Raw genomic sequence first — 23,756 nt, 5'->3', positions numbered from 1 at the left:
GTAATTTTGTTGCCATGTAAACTTGATGTTACAGAGAGATCCATGCATATTTTGGAGATATTCAGTAAGGATGTTTTGTAGCTATAGTTGTAATTGATCCATTCCTGCAATTTTTTGCAATTTTAGAGTACCATAGCATGACTCAATCTTGCTCTACTTTTGCTATAAAATATTTCTGGCAGATTCTTAACATGACATGCATTTTTGCCAAGCTTATTGTAGTTGATCCATACATGATATGCAATTGTTCTTGCCATGTATAGCTTCATAAACATGCCATCTTGCTGTAGGTATGCTTGGTTTTTCATGCATTGCTCTGTAGTGAGTGCATCAAGCTCACAAAGAGGCCTACATATTAATATTTCTGCCATGCTCTGTTTTCTGCCAAGTCTGAAACCTGATAACGAAACTTGCTATGTTTACATGCTTGCCATCATTTCTTCTGGTCCTTTTTTGGTTATGGTCAGTAAGGGACTTTTGTCATGTGCTTTTAGTAGAACACTACCATGCCTTGTTTTGCTATGTTAAGTTCCTGTAGCATATAGATTTCGTGCTCTGAACATTGCTACCTGATGCTGATTTCTGCCATGTCCAGTTTTTCACTAAGTCTGTGAACCTGTAATCTTTTGCACTTTTGCCATGCTTGTTTGAGCTTGATATGTTGTGAACTAGCAGTGGCTCAGTGTTCATCTTTTGTCAAGAATCTCCTGTAGATTACTGCCATGTGCTTTGTTGCTATGTTGGGGTGCTTTAGCATTGCTACTTGTTGCATTTTAAGTGTTATCTTGCTGTTTATCGCAGATTAGGGTCATTCTTGTTTTGCTTGTCATTTGCAAACCGTGCATCCGATTCCGGTGATCCTTATATCGATTTCGACCGAAATCATCTCATCTTTCCAGTGGCATGCTTGGTTTGCCAAGTTACTACCATGTTCATCATTTTCCTTCCGGAGCACGCATAGGCATCGCATATCATATCTTGCATATCATACATGTTTTGCATCATGTTGCTTGCGCATTCCTCGTTGTTGATTGTGTTTCCGTTTGTTTGTGTTCTTGTCTTGGGTAGAGCCAGGAGACGAGTTCGTGAACGAGGAACCTGTCGAGTACGCTTACGAGGATCAAGCTTTCGACAACTCTGAGAATCTTGCAGGCAAGATGACCACCCCTCGAAATCACTTCTATCTTTGCTATGCTAGTTGTTCGCTCTATTGCCATGCTCGCTACCTATCTCTTGCTATATCATGTCTCCTATTTCAGCCATGTCAGCCCCTAACCATCCTTTCCTAGCAAACCGTTGTTTGGCTATGTTACCACTTTTGCTCAGCCCCTCTTATAGCGTTGCTAGTTGCAGGTGAAGTTGAAGTTTGTTCCATGTTGGAACATGGATATGTTGGGATATCACAATATCTCTTATTTAATTAATGCATCTATATAGTTTGGTAAAGGGTGGAAGGCTCGGCCTTATGCCTGGTGATTTGTTCCACTTTTGCCGCCCTAGTTACTGTTATACCGGGATTATGTTCCTTGAGTTTGCGTTCCTTACGCGGTCGGGTGATTTATGGGACCCCCTTGACAGTTCGCCTTGAATAAAACTCCTCCAGCAAGGCCCAACTTTGGTTTTACTATTTGCCGCCTAAGCCTTTTCCCCCGGGTTTTCGCGAGCCCGAGGGTCATCTTATTTTAACCCCCCCGGGCCAGTGCTCCTTCGAGTGTTGGTCCGAACTGAGCAGACTGCGGGGCCCCCTCCTGGAAACTCGAGGTCTGGTTTTACTCGTAGGATGTCTCATCCGGTGTGCCCTGAGAACGAGATATGTGCAGCTCCTATCGGGATTTGTCGGCACATTCGGGTGGCTTTGCTGGTCTTGTTTTACCATTGTCGAGATGTCTTGTAAACCGGGATTCCGAGACTGATCGGGTCGTTCCGGGAGAAGGTTTATCCTTCGTTGACCGTGAGAGCTTATGATGGGCTAAGTTGGGACACCCCTGCAGGGTAATATCTTTCGAAAGCCGTGCCCGCGGTTATGAGGCAGATGGGAATTTGTTAATGTCCGGTTATAGATAACTTGTCACTTGACCCAATTAAAATACACCAAGTGCGTGTGTAGCCGTGATGGTCTCTTCTCGGCGGAGTCCGGGAAGTGAACACGGTCTGTGTTATGTATGACGTAAGTAGGTGTTCAGGACCTCTTCTTGGTCATTGCTAGATGACGTCCGTTCCATTGCTTCTCTTCTCGCTCTCATTTGCGTAAGTTAGCCGCCATATATGCTTTTGCCGCTGCAGCTCCACCTCTTTGCACCTCCTTGTCCTATAAGCTTAAATAGTCTTGATCTCGTGGGTGTGAGATTGCTGAGTCCCCGTGACTCACAGATACTTCCAACACCAGTTGCAGGTGCCGACGATGCCAGTGCAGATGATGGCGTCGATCTCAAGTGGGAGTTCAACGAGGAACGTGGCCGTTATTATGTGTCTTTTCCTGATGATCAGTAGTGGAGCCCAGTTGGGACGATCGGGGATCTAGCATTTGGGGTTGTCTTATTTTCATCTGGATTTTGACCGTAGTCGGTCTATATGATTGTATTTTGAATGATGAATGATGATATTTATTATGTTTTGTGTGAAGTGGCGATTGTAAGCCAACTCTTTATCCCATTCTTGTTCATTACATGGGATTGTGTGAAGATGACCCCTCTTGCGACAAAACCACTATGCGGTTATGCCTCTAAGTCGTGCCTCGACACGTGGGAGATATAGCCGCATCGTGGGCGTTACACCGGCGCACAACCCGGAACAGTGGATGCAAAGAACTTTTTGCCGGCTTACCCAACACGTCGGCCCCTCGCAAACGCCGGAAAGAGGTGCCACAGAGTTCAATCCTCTCCTTTCCAAAAGCGGGTCTTATCCGTCAACCACTTAATCCTTCCGACTCAAATTATCAGGGAACTTCTCACTCATCTTCTGGCGACTCTACCGGGACTCAAATGCCTCCCTTTAAGATTGCTCCTGGGTAAGAATATTTTATTTCTTTGTTTAACACCTTAAAATGATATATTCACATCCTCATGTGCCCTCTTTTCAGTGGTATAGCCAAACCAAGCAAGAAGTTGAAGATAGGAAAACCAGCCGAAGATCCTAAGGTCATTGAGCCGGAGAAACAGATGCCAGCATGAGAAGCTTCAAATCAGAACCCCGAAGACACCGCTAATGACCCGCCGCCAGAAACTCATGACACCCCCGTGGACCCAATGGGTGTTGACCCATCAAGTGCTAAGCCGCCTAGCCCCACCAAGCCCACCGAAGAAGATACTAAAGATGTCTTGGTCACTGGCACTGGTTATGCAGAACCGGGGAACTCCACTGTTTTGGCTAAGCATTCTGCCAAGGAGGAATTAATTGAGAAGAGTAAAACCAAATTTGACATTGCGAGCTACTCAAACTTGGGTGTCAATGAATTATACTCTGGTTATCTGAGTCATCTGCATACGGGTCGTGACCTGGAGGCTGACTTAGTTAAAAGCAATGCGACAAAAATACGAGGTATGAGTACATTCTTCACCTGCATATACATTCCTCCAGCCCCCAAGTCTTATCCATAGGAAATAATATGTTGAGTATGGTTGAAGACTTATCAATATGCGATTGCAATTCCATTCATAGCCCTCCTGAACCGACTTATCTGACAAAGATGAGCCAGATCACCTCTATTACCTTGCCAGGATAAATTCACTTCATAGCCCCACAGGCCGGCATATCTGATAAAGATGAACTGGATCGTCCGTAATACAATTTGAAAAGAAATTCCTCATACATTAGCCCCCAAGTGCCAAGTGTTTTGCTTGCAATGTGCTTGGGACTTATATGTAAATTATGTCCTGACAAATATGTTTATAACCTTTTGTTTCTTACTTGCAGGATGCCTTAAGCTTGACTGAGTCCCAATTGGTGGATGTGATGAACAGACTTGAACACCAAGAAGCTAAAACACGCAAAGTTGACTCCAAATTTAAGTTTAGCCTGGAGGAGAACGAGAAGCTCAAAGCCGGATTTACCACAGAGAAAGCTGGCTGGGAGAAGGAGAAGGTCACCTTACTGCAAAGGGCAGAAGCTGCTGAATCATCCTTGAAGGAGACCACTGCAGAGCTGACCGGCTTAAAACGCCATATCTCACAGATGACATCTGCTATCTTTGGTAAGCAAATCAGAATGTTTCAACCTTTCCAAAATTTTCATAATTTTTAACTTGCCTGGCGACTCATCTGCATGTGTACTCAATAGGCCCCAGGAGCGCCAATCTTGGCCAAGACATGCTGCTGAAGCTCAAAGCCGTGTATACTCTGGTGGAACAATTATACACTGGCACACAAAGGACTCTTGTAGCTATCTCCAATGGTAAAGAGCCGTCGACCCTCCTCAGGGAGGTGCTAGACAAGCTGTCTGTAATGCCCCAAAAACTCGAAGAGATCAAATGATCAGCCGCCCACACTGGCGCCATTACAGCTCTTACCCAAGACAAAGCATGGCAAGCATAACTTGATCCGGAGGAGATGGCCACTGGTTGTCCTAGCCTTAAAGAAGATGGGTCTCCTTTTGATCAGACGGATTTTGGAAAGTGTGTAAAGGAGATGCGTCCCTTTGCGTGCAGGCTGGCTGAGGAAACTGATTTATCCAGGTATCAGTCGGCTTACACCATGGAGAATGCCAAAATTAAAGCGTCGGCTTATGACATCGTGGATCTCACCCCTCCAACGCGTAAGCATACCTTTGCTCCTGATGTTGATTCATCCCCAATTATGAATGATGAAGCTGTATTCGATGCCTTAATCGGCATCGACTGGACGTCTCCTAACCTCCAGATCGGCGAAGAGGAAGAGCCGGAGCAGGATGACCCGGAGTCATCAACCCGCGTGACGAAGGCCATTGATACCAGGCGGCTCTTAAATCAGGGCACAAGCACAATGCGCTGAAAAACACTGAAATCCCATTTTGTAGGTCCACTGTAGCCTTGTAATAGCCTAGGTTTTCAAACAATGATCTGTTATGCCATCGCGCATATTTAGTCGTTTAACAGTTAAACCGCCGATATAACCGGTTTATGAATCGCCACTTTTCCTTTTCATTGTCACCAATGTGGGGCAGATCAAAGTTTTCGTATTTTATGCACACAAAGTAAACAGTATACACCCTGGCGGTTTAAGCCAAGGCGGGTAACAAATCTTGATATAATAGTCTTTGAAACATTGTATAGAAAGACTAGGATAAAGGCCATCTAAGCTGGAAGTATTCTGGCGATTAGTCGAAAATCAGGGCGGTTTACCAAGCACCAAATATTCACAACATCATGGAAAAACATACCTGTAGATTGATATCATGTTAATTCCTTTGATAATTATAAGCCGTAGACATGAAATATCATGATGTTGATTGCTCAAGGCAAATACCCTGGCGGCTTACAATCCGCTATTAGGGCGGGTTATGAAACTCAAAGATGCTCAAATATGAGACATAGTCAGGGCTGCTTGGGACGAATTATGAAAACCATATGGGAAGAGAAAAAGGGTGATATAAATTCAAAATATTCAGGAAAGAGAGAAATCCAGAAAAAAAAAACAAGGCTTTTATAGGCCGCCAAGCCCAAATCTCAAACTCGAGTTTTACTTCAATGAAACTAGCATGATAGCCACTGGTTTATCCTCACTTTCCGTAAGCCGGCTCTCACATGACCCAATCGGAGGTGCCCCAGTATCGTATCACACCCACTTCTTTGCCTTTATCTATCTTAGTTCGACTTTAATTATCTTGTTATTTAGTTGAATAAAAGTTTAGTTTGATCTATCTTCGAGTGCTTGCTTAGTGATCTATCTATCTATGTAATCGTGTGTGAGATATATAATAAAGTTTAGTTCGAGTTTTGCTTTCTTTACTTTTATGTTTCAATCAAAATAAAAAGGGGGGAAATAATGAAAAAGATCATATGCTAATCTTATGGTAGGTAATGACATCACATAAAGAAAAGTAAAAGTGGTAAAATTTATTGGAGATTGACAAACGTAGCATTGGTGAATGATGCAATTCATGAAAGAATTAATAAGGGAAGAGAAGATTCACATGCAAATACACTATCTTGGACTTCTTTTATGATTGTGAGCACCCATCAAATTATTATATGCCAAAGTTGTTGGCGTTGGGAAAGGAAGACAATGTGATGATTTATGCTTGTTCTTATTCACATAGAAGTTATATTGTCATAGATCCTTTAACATGTGGTGCTTTCCCAATATCTTTGCTAGCCAAAAATTCTGCACTAAGTAGAGATACTACTTGCGCATCCAAAAAAACCTTAAACCAAAATCTTGTTTTGAGAGTCCGCCATACCTACCTATGGATTGAGTAAGATCCTTCAAGTAAGTTGTCATCGGTGCAATAAGGCAATAAAAGTTGCTTCTAAATGTGTTGGATCATTTAGTGTAAGAGAAAATTGAGCATTGTACGAACTTGTGATGGCAAAGTAATAAAGGCGACAGACTGCATAATAAAGGTTGCTATCATAAGGGGCAATATAACGTGACGTTCTTTTGCACTAAGAGATTGAGCATACAAACCAAAACGCGCATGACAACCTCTGCTTCCCTCAACGAAGGGCCTATCTTTTATTTTTATGTATTTAGTTTTATGCAAGAGTCAAAGTATTCTTCCCTATTCCTTTTTATTTTCTCTTTTTGCAAGCATCATGTGGTGAGGAAAGATCTAGGCACATATATCTAGTTGGATATGAGTGAGCATGAATTATTATTGTTGCCAGCACCCTTGTGGTGAATATGTTGGGAGGCGAAGCTATAAGCCCCTATCTTTCTATGTGTCTGGTTGAAACTTTTTGCTTATGGGTATGCGGTGAGTGTCAGCAATCATAGAAGATTATATGATGGTTGAGTATGTGGACTTGCCAAAAGGCTCGGATACGAGACCCTTCCTGTTATGAATTGTAGTTGCAAAGTTGACCGAGAACATAGTTTGTTGGTTTTCAATAGAGTTTATGCTTTTACTTCGATGTTGTGATAAATTGTTACTTGTTCATGAGAAGTTATATGATAAAAGTTATGTGATAAAGTTCTATGACAAAGTTTGTTGCTGTTATAATAATAAGCATGATGCTTCTATGTTCGTATTTTGTTTTTATCGACACCTCTCTCTCTCTCTCTAAGCATGTGGACATGTTTGTCGATATCAGTCTTTCGCTTGAGGTCAAGCGAGGTCTAAGCTTGTGGGAGTTGATACGTCCATTTTGCATCATGTTTTCCTACTGTTATTTACAATATTTTTATGCATAATAATGTTTATGGAGTAATTCTAATGCCTTCTCTCTCATAATAAGGTTTACACAAAGAGGGGGAATGCCGGCAGCTGGAATTCTGGACCTGAAAAAGCTATGTCAGAGTTACCTATTCTGCACATCTCCAAATGAGCTGAAAATCTACGGAGAATTGTTTTGAAATATATAAAAAATACTGAAGCAAATGACTACCAGAGGGGGGCCACCTGGTGAGCACAAGACACCATGGCGCGCCCTGGTGGGTTGTGCTCAGCCCAGCCCACCTCCGGTGCCCATCTTCTCGTATATATGTCATTTTGACCTAGAAAAAATAAGGAGAGGACTTTCGGGACGGAGCGCCGCCGTCTCGAGGCGGAACTTGGGCAGGAGCACTTTTGCCCTCCGGCAAAGCAATTCCGCCGGGGGAACTTCCCTCCCGGAGGGGGAAATCGAAGCCATCGTCATCACCAACAACCCTCTCATCTTTGGGAGGCCAATCTTCATCAACATCTTCAACAGCACCATCTCCTCTCAAACCCTAGTTCATCTCTTGTGTTCAATCTTTGTACCGGAACCTCAGATTGGTACCTGTGGGTGACTAGTAGTGTTGATTACATCTTGTAGTTAATTACTATATGGTTTATTTGGTGGAAGATTATATGTTCAGACCCATTATGCTATTTAATACCCCTTTGATCTTGAGCATGATTATCGTTTGTGAGTAGTTACTTTTGTTCTTGAGGTCACGTGAGAAATCTTGTTTTAAGTAATCATCTGAACTTGATATGTGTTTGATATTTTATGATATGTATGTTGTGATTCCCTTAGTGGTGTCATGTGAACGTAACTACATGGCACTTCACCATATTTGGGCCTAAGGAAATGCATTATGGAGTAGGTATTAGATGATGGGTTGCTAGAGTGACATAAGCTTAAACCCTAGTTTATGCGCTATTTCGTAAGGGACCGATTTGGATCCAAATGTTTAATGCTATGGTTAGATTTTATCTTAATACTTTTCTCGTAGTTGCGGATGCTTGCGAGGGGGTTAATCATAAGTGGGAGGTTTGTTCAAGTAAGAACAGCACCCAAGCACCGGTCCACCCACATATCAAATTATCAAAGTAGCAAACACGAATCAAACCAACATGATGAATGTGACTAGATGAAATTCCCGTGTACCCTCAAGAACGCTTTGCCTATTATAAGAAACCGTTTTGGCCTGTCCTTTGCCATAAAAGGATTGGGCTACCTTGCTGCACTTTATTTACCGTTACCTTTACTTGCTTATTACCAATTATCTTGCTATCAAACTACATGTTACCGACAATTTCAGTGCTTGCAGAAAATACCTTGGTGAAAACCATTGTCATTTCCTTCTACTCCTCGTTGGGTTCAACACTCTTATTTATTGAAAGGACTACAATTGATCCCCTATACTTGTGGGTCATCAGTAGGCCCACAGGTATCCTCAAGGCCAAGCTCCCAAAGGCATGTCTTGACGGCTAGCATAAAGACAAGGAACTTACCTGCTTTCTCGAAGATCGAAGAACTCCAACTCCAGACAAGCTCGCGGGCTACTAACGGTGTAGCACAACGAGGGTGGCTTCTCCACAGGGAGTTCGGCAGCAGGCCCACCAAGAAGCTAGCGACAAAAGGGAACCCGGACGATCGGATAGACGTCTAAGGATTATCTTGGCCCCCAAGTCAGCATGGCAGCGACCAAGATTGGATCTACCTCTTGTAAAACCCTATCCCTCACCGTACATATAAGGGGAGGGCTACGAGGCTCTAATTCTCGTATACTTGCATAGACTAGACTCTCGGTAGCAAACACATCTCCCTCATTGTAATCCCTCGCATGATGTATCCCACCATAAATAACACAAAGTAGGACATAGAGTATTACTCCTCATCGGAGGCCCGAACCTGGGTAAACTCTTTGTGCGACCTCCGATCTCGTACTTTCGACCATGTTTGCTGCCCTACTCACGGTACTGACGAATTATGCACCATCACCTATCGGGGCCGAATGCGGGCATGCAAGACACTACACGCGGGTGCGCAAGACAGCGCATGCGGGCGCAAAGCAAAACCACTGCATGACTGTGGCCCCACGCACACTTGCGGTCCTCCCACCCTGAAGCCCCGAGGCAGATCACCCGGGTGCACGCCGTCCAAGAAAATCGGATGGCACAAAGAGCCTCCCACGGCACGCGACCGGGAAATAGATGGCGTGGAGAGCACTCTCGTCCGTGAAGGCCCCCGGGGAGCAGGTACACCAATATCCTTTATAAGAGTAATGCCACTTTTGAGGGTCACCAACAAGTTCTAAGGGCATCTCCCAGGCGGACCCGCAAACCGCCCGCAACCGTTCGGACCGCACGGTCTGGACGCAGTTTTCCATCCAACGCGGGCATGTATCGGTCCACCGAGCGGTGCAGACGTACTTTTTCCGGAAAAGCCGAGACAAACATGGGGGCTTTGCGAGGGGTCCAGACAGCAGACACGTAGGACTCTGATGCCACTGGCCCACCCAAAACCCTTCCCAGACCCCGCGCCTCCATCCTCCCCATTTTCTCTCCTTCCTTCGCCGCAGCTCCAACACCCCGGCCACCATGCCACTCCCCTGTTGGAACTCTACATCTCCGTCACCTCCAGCATTCTAGTCGGGCTCCACCCGCTCCTCCTCCAACGTCGTTCAATCCCTCTCCTCATACCTCCCTGCCAGGTACCATCTACTACTACTATACTCACCACGCCCGCCAATTGTTCGATGAATTGTCAGAGCTAAAAAAAGTTTTCCTTCTTTCTAGCAATGGATTCCGATTCAGAGTACATATGCTAGTGCTATGTTGAGTCGTCTGATGGATCGTCCGAAGAGGACGACTACACGAATGAGACAGTGATGATGTAGGTAGTCCTTGAAGATGTGGAGCGTGCGGAGGAGCATGTTCTCAAATTCAAGGGATCGATCAAGGGTCACCGAGTGCTCAACCGCAACAGGGCATGTGGCCATTTGGCACTGATTACCAACTACTTTGCCCCTGATGCACTCTTCGCTACCCATTTTGGCCGGCGTTTTCGAATGCGCAAGACTGTCTTCGATCGTTTGTACCATGGCGTCCGGTCCTATGATGACTACTTCATCTTGAAGAAGGACGGTGTGGGAACGATTGGCTTCTCTGGTTACCAGAAGTGCACAACCGCACTCTGGATGCTTGCATATGGCACGACCGCTGATTCGTGGGATGAGTACCTACGGATGTCTGGGAGCACATGCGGAGATGCCATGGTCAGATTTGCAACTTCCGTGGTTGAGGTGTTTGGACCTTGGTACCTAAGAGAACCAATTGTTCTAGACACCGAGAGTCTCTTGGCAATCTCAGAAGCAAGAGGGTGGTCAGGTTTGCTTGGATCTCTTGACTGCATGCATTGAAAATGGAAGAACTACCTAAAGGCTTTACAAGGTCAATATCAGGGTCATGTTAAGAAGCCCACCATCATTCTTGAAGCAATCGCATCACATGATCTTTGGATTTGGCATATGCCCGGGTCTCACAATGATATCAATGTGCTCCAGCGATCAGCATTGTTTACGAGGATAACTGAAGGAAAAGCTCCTCCTTGCCACTATACTATCAATGGACATGAGTACAACATGGGATACTATCTGGTTGACGATATCTATCCTCCGTGGGCTACCTTTGTCAGCACCACCTCTAACCCAATTAGCTAGAAAAAGTCTCACTTTGCCCAAAGACAAGAAGCAGCTAGAAAGATGTCGAGAGACATTTGGAGTTCTACATATCCTTTTGCAGTTGCTCGTGGGCCTGCCAAACAATGGGACCCGGAGACCTTGTGGGAGGTGATGACATGTTGTGTGGTCATGCACAACAATGATCGTCAAGGATGAGGGTGAGGATGATGCCGCAGCTCTAGAATTTGAGAACATGGTTAATCCTATCAAACTTCCAGACCAGAATCCAGCCACATTTGAAGAGTTTATTCAAATGCATCAACAAATTCGGCATCAACCAACTCACGAGCAGCTAAAGGAAGATCTGATTGAGCATTAGTGGGTGGTTAAAGGGGACAACAATGTTGAAATGTAATATTTGAACTTTTTAAAATTTGAACTGGTGTTGCATGCAGCTATTTGAACATCTGTACTCTATGTATGCGGCTATTTGTAAGTGCGGACTTAAAAAATGAGTGAGTTCAGCTACTTGAACGCTTGAACTGTATGTATGCGGCTATTTGAATGTGCAGACTTAAAAAAATGAGTGATGCCGGATGCATGCAGGCAGCTTGGATGGAAGCCTCCCACATCCGTGTCCACGGACTAGTCCTCGGACACCGTCCACAGACGAATGCAGGAGGAAATTTGCGGGTCACCGTCGGAGATGACCTAAGTCACTTAATTTACTCGATTAAAGACATAACATGCGCAGTGGGTTTGCACATCCACTATTTCATCGAGTGAATCAAGTGACAGTTGTTCCTCTTCTTTACATCAATGCATGCATTTAACTTCTTTCAACGGATTAGCCAGTCGAGATTACTGAAGTGCCACGGCTACGGCAATTTCTGTCCAGACACGAATACATGGAAGTTCCAAGGTTCAATCTCGAAAAAGGGGGAAAGTATCAGATTTCATATCATCCTCCAAGCACCAATGGGCAGCCATGAAGATCACAATTTTCCAAGTACTCATTTGCTATTATTATTTTTATTACACAGATTCTCTGGAATCTGTGCAGTTCGCCAGCAAGCAGTTGGAGCAATGTCTTTTGGAGGCCATCTTCTAGAAGAACTCTTCATAGCTCTCTATGGTGAACGACTGCCATCCATCAAGAGTGAGTGCCTTTGCTCATATCAGTGGATTCCTATTGACATCTTTGTACAGCAGGTACCTAGACTTGGTTTTACCAAGGGCAGCATACCTGGAACAGCAAGGCAACAGCCATGAGCTACCTACAAAAGCCAAGTCCATCAATGATGAACGCAAAGTTCGCACACTAACCATTGAGGCACAAATGGCGCCATCCAAATGGTATCGCCTGCTTGCACCGGATACCTGTATCATCAATGCAAAATACTCTAGTGGAATATGGAACATTATGGAATATATGCCAGTAGCAAACAGCAGTTGACCTTTTACTCTCAGGAAAGAACACTGTATGTTTGGCTTTGAGAACATAATGTCACAATTCTAAGTCAAAAATATGTAAACATTTGAAGGGCAATGGACGGAAAAAGAATATTAATATATGGTAAATTATGCATATTAAAAACAGTCCCGCATTGTTATGACCTGCGTCACTTATAGCTGGAGGAGGCCCGTTGGGCGCGTCTAGTTAGGGGCTTAGCCCAACTTATCTTATTTTTATGGGATTTTTATTTCTGTGCCCCTGGTTCCTTAGCTCTACTCATTCATCCCACTCTGTTAACTTTTGCTCACTTTTCCCCACTCCCTTGCCCGAAACACTAAGAACAGGTTATAACGGACGTTGCCGTCGGGTCAATGCCTTTGACCGTTAGCTGACGAGTGGGGCCGCGTATACGTGGGCGGATGCAAGACCGCGGTCGTGGGGTAGCACGTGTCCATGGACATGCCCGAAACGTCCCATCATATAAAGAGGGCAACCACTTCCATCTTCCCTACCATTTTTCCCCAAATCCCCTCCCTGCCGCATTGTCTTCCTCTCCCCCACCGGCGTCGTCTCGCTCTCCTCCACCGCACCGTCTCGCTCTACCCCACCGCATCCTCTTCCTCACCTTCATCGCCTCCATCTGTCAGATGGCCGACGCTCGTGGCGACGCCGGCGCAGCGGCCGGAGATGTGGTGGAGCTGCAGTGTCAGGGCGCGGTGACCGCGGATGTCGGCGGCGTCAACGGCGGTGCGGGGAAACTCGCAACCGCTGCGGATGTGGCGGGCTCCGCCTCATCGCTGCAGAAGGTGACGGCGTCAAGCGGCGCAGTCCATCCCGATGCCCCAGTTGCGCCATCTGCCGTGGAGGAGCAGGTATTTGCACTTGCTTAGCTTGTAGAGTTAGTTGCTCCCTAGTTGCATTGGTTAGATTGTGATTCATACGGTAGTTCAGATGGTTAGAGTAGTTGGTTTGACGGATGGGCCGGGGTTTTTTGTATGGGTTGGGGGGATGGGGGTTTTTTGACTAGGGTTTGTTGGATAAATTCGTTGCAAAAATGCTAGCTAGATGTTGTGAACTATGATTTTAGGTGCTGCAATGATTGGGGTTTTTAGATTTGTTTTTAGATTTGGATAAATTTGTTGCAAAAATGCTAGATGTTGTGAACAGATTGGGGTTTTTAATGCTATGATGCTTATTAGATTTGTTTTTAGTGCTCACATATTGGGGTTTTTAATGCTACTCAAATTCGTTGCCTTAGATTGGGTCCCTATTAGATTTGTTTTTGAATGCTATTTAGATTGGGGGTTTGAATGTCATATGCCCAAATGGAATCCATTGATTAAGAAGTTATTTGATTCATTAGTATATAATTTTTTTCAAAATATGTAGTTATATTAGCTCTGTTCTTCAATGTGTGTGCATGACCAATGATCAATGTGTTATTTGAATGTCATATTGAGGTTTTTGATCAATGTGTGTACAAATCTAATACATTGATATACTAGTGATGGATGTGGTTTTTGAATGCATAGAGCTAAGGGGCACAGAAATAAAAAAAACCCACTTCTAAAACATTTCTGATATTGGGAGTGTATTAGCCCTATGATCAATGTGTCATGTGTGCATATCTAAATTTTCAATTGGCTACTAGTGATGGATGTAATTGTATATTCAGGAGGATGATGGTTGCCGGGGGGGGGGAGAAAGAGGAAGCTGGCCGACTACGACCCGTATGAGGGGGCATTTAGTGACGATTCTGAATATGAGGTAAGCCTATCCCTTGTTCATTTAGTTCCTTTGACATGGTGTATATGAATCTATAATGTATTAATGCAATTCATTCATGTGTGCAGTATGATTCTGGAGATGATGTGTACAAGGACAACGTCGCGTCCTTCACAGCCAAGGAGGTGGAGAAGATCAAGGCCAAGGGAGTTGCTTCCTTCTACAACCGCAAGTTCAAGAAGTGGCACTGCCCCTACTGCACCACCAAGCCAAAGCCAAGGGATGGCCACTTCGATCACCTTCTGTCTCATGCTCAGGATGTAGCGATTCGCAAGGAGGACTACATGATCAGGGGGCAGCATGCCGCCCTCGCGAAGGCCCTGACTCTGGCGTGATGTGATCGATGATGTAATGTTGTGTTATTTTTTATTTGGTTTGTTGAACTGTTGGGTTACTTTTGGTTTGTTGAACTGAATCTCGTTGGTTATGGTATGTTGAACTGCATCTCGTTGGTTATGCTAGTAATCTGGTTGCTATCTACATTTATCTGTCCTTAAATTTGCCTGTGGTATATTTGTCTGTCCTGAATCTACGATTAGTTATGTTTAGATGTTGTGAACTATGATTTTAGGTGTTGCAATGATCACACATGTTGTGTAAGAAATCAAATGCATGCTCCAAATGAGATCATGTAAACCTTGGCAAACCTGGACAGTATAAATTTAAGAAAATGCAAAAACAAGTAAAACCTTGGCAAATTATCTATGTTTGTGTAGGAGATCATGTGTGCAAAATTTAAAGTGATTTAGAGGAAGTCAAATAAATTTGAATTTGAGACATGTGCTCCAAATGAGCTCCCACGCTAGGGTAAACAGCCCATTTGTAATCAAGTTTTTTTGGACCTACCCTAAATGAGGCAAATGTTTTTTTATTAACACATATTCATTTTCCATAGTGTAGATTCGAAGTCTCACTATTTTCTGAATTAATTTTCATATTTTTACATTTTCTTTTGAAAACATATGATTCAATATAAAAACTATTAAAAACACGTTTTGAAATATGAAAATGGAAAACTAACTTAAGATCCTTCTTATTCACTTTAAAATAAAGCTTTGATGATTTTTTTTTAATTTTCAAAAACAGAAGGTAACATCACCTCCTCTCCTTGAACTTTATGAAATCATGTATATGATAGCTCATATGTGTGAAGGTTTTCTCATGAAAATGACCATAGACCAAGTTTATGATTTTTGGTTGGTAACATGTCACATAAGACAACATTGTGCGCAGGTTTTATATTTTTTTGATTTTTTCAAAATTAATGGTGCTCATTTGACCTTGATCGTGCCAGTTAGGGTTTTTTCATGAAAATGACCATAGACCAAGTTTAGTATTTTTCCTCGTTAGTTTGTCTTATAAAACGACAAACATCGAAGGTTTCATATTTTTCATTTTTTTTAAATTAGTTATGCTCAGTCAAAGCCTTCGAAACCCCGTTGACCAGCTCAAAACCCCTCTAAACCCCGCGGGGTTTCGCCTAACCCTAGCTCCCAACGTCAGCCGTCCGATCATACCCTCACGCCAAGCGACAGCCCTCAGATCTGATCTTCTAGAAGGAATTAGGTGGGCTGGCTGCATGCAGGCTCCGCGCCGTTGGATCACAAGGACGGCTCCGCATCGTTGGATCGTGGGGCGATCCGCGAGAGGCGATCCTATTGGTTGTGCTCGGCTGCTCGCCCACCACTGACTCCTCGAAAAAAACGTTGTTATTGGGCCCAAAAGGAAATCAAGCTCTGGTTGGGCCGTAGAATTGCGTCGTTTTTTTGCATCGTTTGCTCTGTTTTTTGTGAACGTGTTGGTTCTGTATTTTTGCATCGTTTGAAATCAATTGACATTGCGTAGCAAATGACCAAATTTTTAAGGGCCAAATTTATTTTTATCATGCAAAATGGCCACAAACTATTCAAAAATCGTCTCTTTTTGTTCATATAATATATATGACCACGGATTCCCACGCGTGCAATTAGCTTCTTTTTCTTCTTCTTTTTCAAACCACCGTTTCCCACGCGTGTACACTCCCGATACTGCGGTGGGTTTGAAAACGGGTTACTTCACATTTGACCCCGTTATTGCCACGGCCAAATAACACATAGCACTACGGCTATTTAAGCCACCCTCTGCCTCTGCCATCCCTCATCCATCTCCCATCCTCTCTGCCATCTGCCCTTCTTACTCTTCGACCACTTCTCCTTCTTCTAGCACATCCTCAGCCATGCAGTACACCGGACCAACCTACCACTTCCCACCCACCGTGCCGGAGAGGCTCTACCCTCCTGGCGTGTACGTTGAGCACACACTACGTGTGTGGGCAATATCAAGGTCAAGGACCGCAAGGAACTTCACCGAGTTCTTCCTCGCGTCCGGTTACCACCACCTCCCGCGGGGATCTCCAAGGATGTTCCGTGTCGAGGAGGTCATCCAAAACGGGGTGGTGGTTGCTCTCCTTGCCCACTTCACCAACACATTCGACGCCTTCTACCTCCTCGGCCAGGTGTTTTGGTGTGGCTGCGAGTTCATCGCTTTCACCACCCACAACATGTTCACGGAGTACACCAACATCTTCCCCACCGCGTCCCGCATGCACACTCTTCTGTACCCCATGGACAACGCCCCGGAGGAGCAGTGAAGGGCGCCCGGAGGAGGAGCGAGGTGGAGAAGGCGGCGTCTAGGGTTCTAAACCCTCTATCTATTTATTTTTTAGTCTATGTCATGTTAAGTTGTAATCCCATTGAACTATGTAAGAGATGCTATGGACTTGTTGGCCCTTTTATCAAGTTCTATTATTAAGTTTTCTATCTATTCTATTATGAAGTTCTTCCTAGTTTCAACTATGTGATCGTGCTATGGGCTTGTTGGCCCTATCTACATGTATGTTGATTGTTTTCTTAGAGAGCTCACCTTGTTAGTAACCACCTACTGCATGCAGCCACAACGAACCCTTCTTTTCTTACACAAGCCACAAATATGTAGCCACCTAGCTAGTGCATGCAGCCACAACATATTTGTTCAATTTATTTGTCGTAGTAAAACGGGTGCAGGTGCGAGTGGATCGAAAAGACTGCAACTGATTGTAAAAACGATGCTCTAAATCGAGGAGACAAGTGTGCGGGAAGAGAGGAACCAGCAGTAGCGACCGCCGCTGCATCCGTGGAGGCTGGCGTGCACGAAAGCGGCTCGGCCAGTGCATCGTGGCGGCACGCATCAGTGCATGCAGGCTCGGTCGGCGCATCGACGCATGCAGGCAGGCTTGTTGGGTGCATGCATAGCAGGCTTCTGTCGTGGCGGCGCGTAGGCGTTTAATGCAAGGGACGGCCCAACGAAACCACGGCCCAACGGTCGAACAGCTACACCCCCAACACGGCCCCACTCGTCAGAGTTAACGGTCAAAGCACTGACCCGACGGGACGTCCGTTGTGACCTCTTCTGAGGGTTTCGGGCAAAGGAGTGGGGAAAACTGAGCAAAAGTTAAGAGTGTGGGGATGGATGAGTAGAGCTAAGGAACCAGGGGCACAGATGTAAAAATCCCTATTTTTATTAGCAGCAAGGATTATATAAACAGATGTAAGGCGGTTAAGAAATAAGTCATAACTATTGGCCGACTCCCCTTAGGAGCCGGAACCCTAAACCCTAGCCGCCTCTCACCACCACCGCCGCCTCCTTCCGCGCGATCACGGCGCCGACACGCCGCCGGCCGCGCCCAACCTCTCGCCAACCCACCTCTCACCCCTACAACCTACGGTCAAGACCCGATAGGACCCTAGCTCCTATGAATCTGGTATCAGTTAGCTTTGGTTCGATCATGTCTACGCCACAGCCCACCCCGTCCCTCCCGCTGGCGGCCACCTCGTCGCCTCCGGTGACCACCACGGCCTTCGCCCCGCTCCTGCCCGCGCTGGGTTCCTCCGTCGCGCCCGCCCCCGCCGTCCTCACCCCGGAGGAGGTGTCCGGGGCGCTGCGAGACCTCACCCGGGCGGTCCAGGGGATCCGCTTGTTCCTGACCGGGTCCTAAGGGCCGCCCCCAGCCGCACCGCCCATCACCGCCACTGCGCCGCCGTGGCTGCCGTAGCAGCCGCCGCCCCAGGCGGCCTCCGCCTGTAAGTGCATCTAGTACCCCTTAGTGATTTTGGTGTATTGAAGACTTATAGGTTAAGGGACTAATGTGTTTGTGAGTGTACACAGGTTCTATAAGTGTATGAGGAGTTTGATATTTACGATGAAAGTCGACCCCTAATGAATGTCTTCAGTTGAAGACTTTGGTTTTCTTGAAGACTTTGAAAGTGAGGAAATTGGTGTGACCTTGAAGACTTCGATATTGATCCGAGGATTATGAAGCGTGAAGACTTTTGTTTTCGTAGTTTCACTTGTAAATAGCCGCCCCCTACAACCACTACTTGGTTGGCTGCTCCGAGAGAAACTGACACTTGTCATTGAGAGCATTCCATCCTCTGAGGACTTTGAGCGAAAATCATCTGTGAAGAAAAACCCAAACCCAAACACCTACAAACCCAAAATGATTGAGCATCACCGAAGAGATTGTTCTTATGTGGAGCGAAAGCTTGTTACTTTTAAGAACTGTGCATCCTCCAGATGGTTAGGTGTCATGGTCTAGAGCATCCAAGAGAAAATTGCGGATCGCCGAGTGACTGATTCTGTGAAGGTTTGGAAGTCACCTGAAGACTTACCACGAGTGATTGGACGAGGTCTGTGTGACTTTAGCTCAAGGAGAATACGGTGAGGACTGTGTGTCCTCAGGTTTAAATACCTAGCCGCTCGAACCAGATGTACAACTGTCACAGCAATTGGAACTGGTCTAGCAAATCATCGTCTTCACCAAGCTACTTGTTCTATTTCCTCAACCCTTTCATTTCCTCATTCGTGTGCTGATGAAATTGATCGTTACTATTTGAAGACTTTGACTAAAGACTTTCTCAATTTCCTCAATCCCAGTTCTTCAGTCACTTTGTCTTCAGCCTGCTATCATGTTTACACGCTACTTGTGCTCTGTGTATGTTTCATTTCATCATGATGATTGTGCTACTGTTCTGTTATGCATGCATCTGAGTACTTATTCCGCTGCTAGTAGTTCGTTGCTCAGGAAATTCCTCACCTTTAATTTCCTCAGTGACGAAATTGTAAAAATCACCTATTCACCCCCCCCCCCTCTAGTCGATATAACGCACTTTCAATTGGTATCAGAGCAAGGTACTCCCTTGTTCTGTGTGATTTTGGTTTAACCACCTGGAGTTTTAGTTATGTCGACCGCAGAAATGAAGAAAGTGACATGCCCCATCTTTGACGCTCATGATTATCACAAGTGGAAGGTCATGATGAGGAAGCGCCTCATGGCAATGAACAGCGAGCTATGGACCATCACTGAGATTGGTCTTACCGATCTATGCAAGATGGCGGATGCTGATGATATTCGCAAGTACACTCGACTTGACATCATGGCGAAAGATATCATCTGCTCCTGCGTATCCAGAGATCAGTTCAGGCTCATTATGCATCTCTGCAATGCGAAGCTTATTTGGGACCGAATCTTTGATGTCTATGAAGGTCATCGAACTCGTCATGATCCCTGATTTGATGATTTCAAAGAATCACTCAAAACGATGATTTTCGAACCTGAACCATCATCTTCAGCACCATGCCTCATGGCAAAAGGTGCAAAGGTAACCGAATGTTCCTCATCTGACTCTAGTGTTGATGAATCTGATGATGATTTTGGACCCAGCTACTCCAAGCTTGCTACTATTGCCACTAAACAACAAAAAGCTTTGAAAAATGTCAAAATTTGCTAGACAAAAGCGATGACCTGTTGGGTGAAGAAAAGGATCGAACTCAAACTGTGACTGAAAATCTTCAGAGACTTTAGTCTAAGTTTGATAATCTCCAAAGTCATCATAACACTCTCTTAATTGATCATGAGAAGCTTTCTTATGAATTTCTTAAAAAAAAAAGCAAGATCTTGAAAAGCTAAGGGTGAGCTATGAAGATCTTCAGAAGGAAAACGATTCATTGCTTGCTTAACAGATCAGTTCCGCTCAATATGAATTCATTCCACCATGTTTGAAATGCATTGAACATGAATCTGCTATTTCTCACCTGAAAGTTCAAATGCTTCTATTGCTGCAAATTCTTCAACTGTCTCTGTGTTCACAAATTCCCCATCTGAGGATACCACAAGTATCACTGACAATGCAGGGTTGAAGGAATTGTATGTGACAGGCATGTACAAAAGCCTCAAAGGGCATCAAGCTCTTTGTCGGGGTGTCGTGTCGGTCTCGGGGTGCCGTGTCGGGGTCGGGGTCGGGGTCTCGGGGTCGGGGTGTCGGGTCGGGGTGCCGTGTCAGGCTCGGGGTCGGGGTGTCGGGGTCGGGGTCTCGGGGTCGGGGTGTCGGGTCGGGGTGCCGGGTCGGGGTCGGGGTGCCGTGTAGGTGTCGGGGTCGGGGTGTCGGGTCGGGGTGCCGGGTCGGGGTCGGGGTGCCGTGTAGGTGTCGGGGTCGGGGTGTCGGGTCAGGCTCGGGGTCGGGGTCTCGGGGTCGGGGTGTCGGGTCGGGGTGCCGGGTCGGGGTGTCGGGTCGGGGTGCCGTCTCGGGGTCGGGGTGTCGGGTCGGGGTCGGGGTGCCGTGTCGGTGTCGGGGTAAGGGTGGGTGTGGTGTCAGGGTGTCGGTGTCGGGGTCGGGGTCTCGGGGTCGGGGTGTCGGGTCGGGGTGCCGTGTCGGTGTCGGGGTCGGGGTGTCGGGTCAGGCTCGGGGTCGGGGTGTGGGGGTCGGGGTCGGGGTGCCGGGTCGGGGTCGGGGTGCCGTGTCGGTGTCGGGGTCGGGGTGTCGGGTCAGGCTCGGGGTCGGGGTGTCGGGGTCGGGGTCGGGGTGTCGGGGTCGGGGTCTAGGGGTCGGGGTGTCGTGTCGGGGTGCCGGGTCGGGGTCGGGGTGCCGGGTCGGGGTCGGGGTGCCGTGTCGGGTCGGGGTTTTTCCCTCTTTTTTCCTTTTCTTCTTCTTCCTATTCTTCCTTTTCTTCCTCTTCTTCTTTTTTCTTCTCCTCCTCCTCCTCTTCTTCTTCCTTTCCTTTTTCCTCTTCTTCTTCTCCTCCTCTCCTCTTTTTTCTTCTTCTTCTTCTTCTTCCTCTTCTTCTTTTTTCTTCTCCTCCTCCTCTTCTTCTTCTTCCTTTCCTTTTTCCTCTTCTTCTTCTCCTCCTCTCCTCTTTTTTCTTCTTCTTCTTCCTCTTCTTCTTTTTTCTTCTCCTCCTCCTCTTCTTCTTCCTTTCCTTTTTCCTCTTCTTCTTCTCCTCCTCTCCTCTTTTTTCTTCTTCTTCTTCCTCTTCTTCTTTTTTCTTCTCCTCCTCCTCTTCTTCTTCTTCCTCTCCTCTTTTTCTCTTCTTCTTCTTCTTTCCTCAAACTAAACTAAACCTAAAACTAAACCTAAACTAAAACTAAACTAAAACTAAACCTAAAACTACAACTAAAACTAAATCTAAACTAAAACTAAAAAGGAAAAAAAACAGAAAAAGGGGGGGCTCACCTGGGGCAGGGCCGGTGGAGGAGGCCGGTGGAGGAGGGGGGCGGGGCGGTGGAGGAGGCGGCCTGGGCGGCGGGGGGCCGGGCCCGGGGCGGTGGGGGGCCGGGGGGGGGCGGTGGGGCGGCGGGGAGCCGGGGCGGTGGGGCGACGGGGCGGCGGGGGCGACGGGTGGTGGGGGCGACGGCGGGTGACGGGCGGCGGGGGCGACGGGCGGTGGGGCGGCGGGGCCCCGGGGCGGCGGCGAGTGGTGGGGGCGGCGGCGCGCGGCGGGGTGGGACGAGAGAACGGCGAGGAGAAACTGAGTAACGGGCGGGGGGTACGGGCCATTAGGTAGTGCCTTCTTTGCCGTCCGCCTCTCTTTGCCGTCCGCCTTTTTGCACGGCAAAGAGGTGGGCCATTAAGTTTTTCCCAAACGGGCGGGGGGTGGGGGCCACCTCACTCTTTGCCGTCTGCCAGCGGACGGCAAAGATTCTTTGCCGTCTGCTGGCAGACGGCAAAGAGCTCGCAGATGGCAAAGAGCTTCTTTGCCGTCTGCCGTTTCTTTGCCGTCTGCTTTTGGGTAGCTGATGGCAAAGAGCTTCTTTGCCGTTAGCTAGCAGACGGCAAAGAGCTGGCAGATGGCAAATTAGCTGATTCCAGTAGTGATATAGGCCAACCATTTTCCTGAATGTGCTCCTGGGTAGGTTCCGGGGCGTTCCATGCCTCTTCATTCAGAGCATCTTGTGCAGTCATCTCATCAATTCTTGCCTGCTGCATGAGGGTGTAGTATGGAAGCTCATATGGGTGGGGTGATGCATTCAGAAGGGGAGGAACATCCTCATTACCAACTAAGTTGGGAATAGTATTTCTGCCATTCAGAACATACACAGGGACAGATCAAGATCGAGCAAGACCTGGCAGCAAACCAACCCTGGTAACCAACAGACTATGCGGCACCTCAGCAACATCTTTGATATGACACTTAACCAGAACTCTAGCTTTGTTGTGACCCGGGCGTGGCCAGACAAGAAGTTTTCCAAAGTTAGAGACAGCCTTATGAATATAGTGTTCAGTCTGATAGTCCATTGGGAGAGCGAGAAACATGACCCAAACCTCATATTCAAAAGCAGGCATGCGCATATTGAAACATTCGTCATGAGGGACTAAAGAGAAAGTAGAATCCTCAGTCAGAGCGTGAGGCCCCTCTCTAATGGCAGCATCCCTACTCTCCATATCCGCAAAAACCACACATCCAATTCCCAGCGGGTAAATAAAATCATCCACCAAATCATACTCTAGATCCCCAGTGATAATGCGACAGACCTCGGCTAGCCAGAACTCCTTTTGATGATCAGGGACTGGAGGATGGACTAAAACAATAGCGTACCTGTCATGGTTAAGGGGCTTACTCTAACCCCTCTTCTGTGAAACGAAGTGGACTGGCTTCTATGCCACCTTTCTCATATGGAGCTCGCAGAATGATGAACTCTCTGCCACCCCTCTAGATGTGGGTGGCGAAGAAAAAGAACTAATCTTTTATGCAGGGTCAGGTCTCCAGACGAACTTGAACGTCTGATGAATTGCTGGAGACCTGAATATGCTTGAAAGGACGCAAACTAATCATGAAGAAATGAATATTCATTTTTCATGTCATCATACTGCTATATTTGTTGTATTGCTTGATGAAATTTAATCTGATGAATTTGATGTCATATTCTTCACTGATGAAGTATATGAGTTCTTAAGATGTACTAATTCATCTGCAGGATGATCAACCCAAAGCTACTGAGTGGGTCCTCGACAGTGGATGTACAACTCACATGACCGGTGACAAGAACTTATTGATGGACACTGCTTTATCTCCATCGCATCTGAAGCATATCACCTACGCTGACAAAGGCAAAAGCAAGGTATTGGGTCTAGGTAGGGTTGCAATCTCAAAGGATCGACACATGGACAAAGTCATGCTTGTCGAGTCCTTAGGATTCAACCTCATGTCTGTCTCAATGC

The 23,756-nt window shown here is 46.3% G+C and overlaps 1 protein-coding gene across 2 annotated transcripts in view; it reads right to left on the bottom strand.

The window, feature by feature from the left end:
- Window positions 1-11,739: 11,739 nt before the first annotated feature.
- Window positions 11,740-23,756, bottom strand: part of LOC123052732 (probable (S)-ureidoglycine aminohydrolase) — a 31,356-nt gene continuing 19,339 nt past the window's right edge. For both annotated transcript variants that reach the window (XR_006425010.1, XM_044476055.1), the window contains 2 exons: window positions 12,333-12,386; window positions 11,740-12,252 (listed from right to left, as the gene is read on the bottom strand). Coding sequence is in view for 1 of the 2 variants with exons in the window: in XM_044476055.1 (XP_044331990.1) it covers window positions 12,180-12,252; window positions 12,333-12,386 (127 nt within the window). In the remaining variant the exon portion in view is untranslated. The remainder of the gene's footprint in view (window positions 12,253-12,332; window positions 12,387-23,756) is intronic.

Source organism: Triticum aestivum, chromosome 2D (genome assembly GCF_018294505.1).
Source record: "Triticum aestivum cultivar Chinese Spring chromosome 2D, IWGSC CS RefSeq v2.1, whole genome shotgun sequence".
NCBI lineage: Eukaryota > Viridiplantae > Streptophyta > Magnoliopsida > Poales > Poaceae > Triticum > Triticum aestivum.
This window is presented reverse-complemented; position numbering and strand designations above follow the sequence as displayed.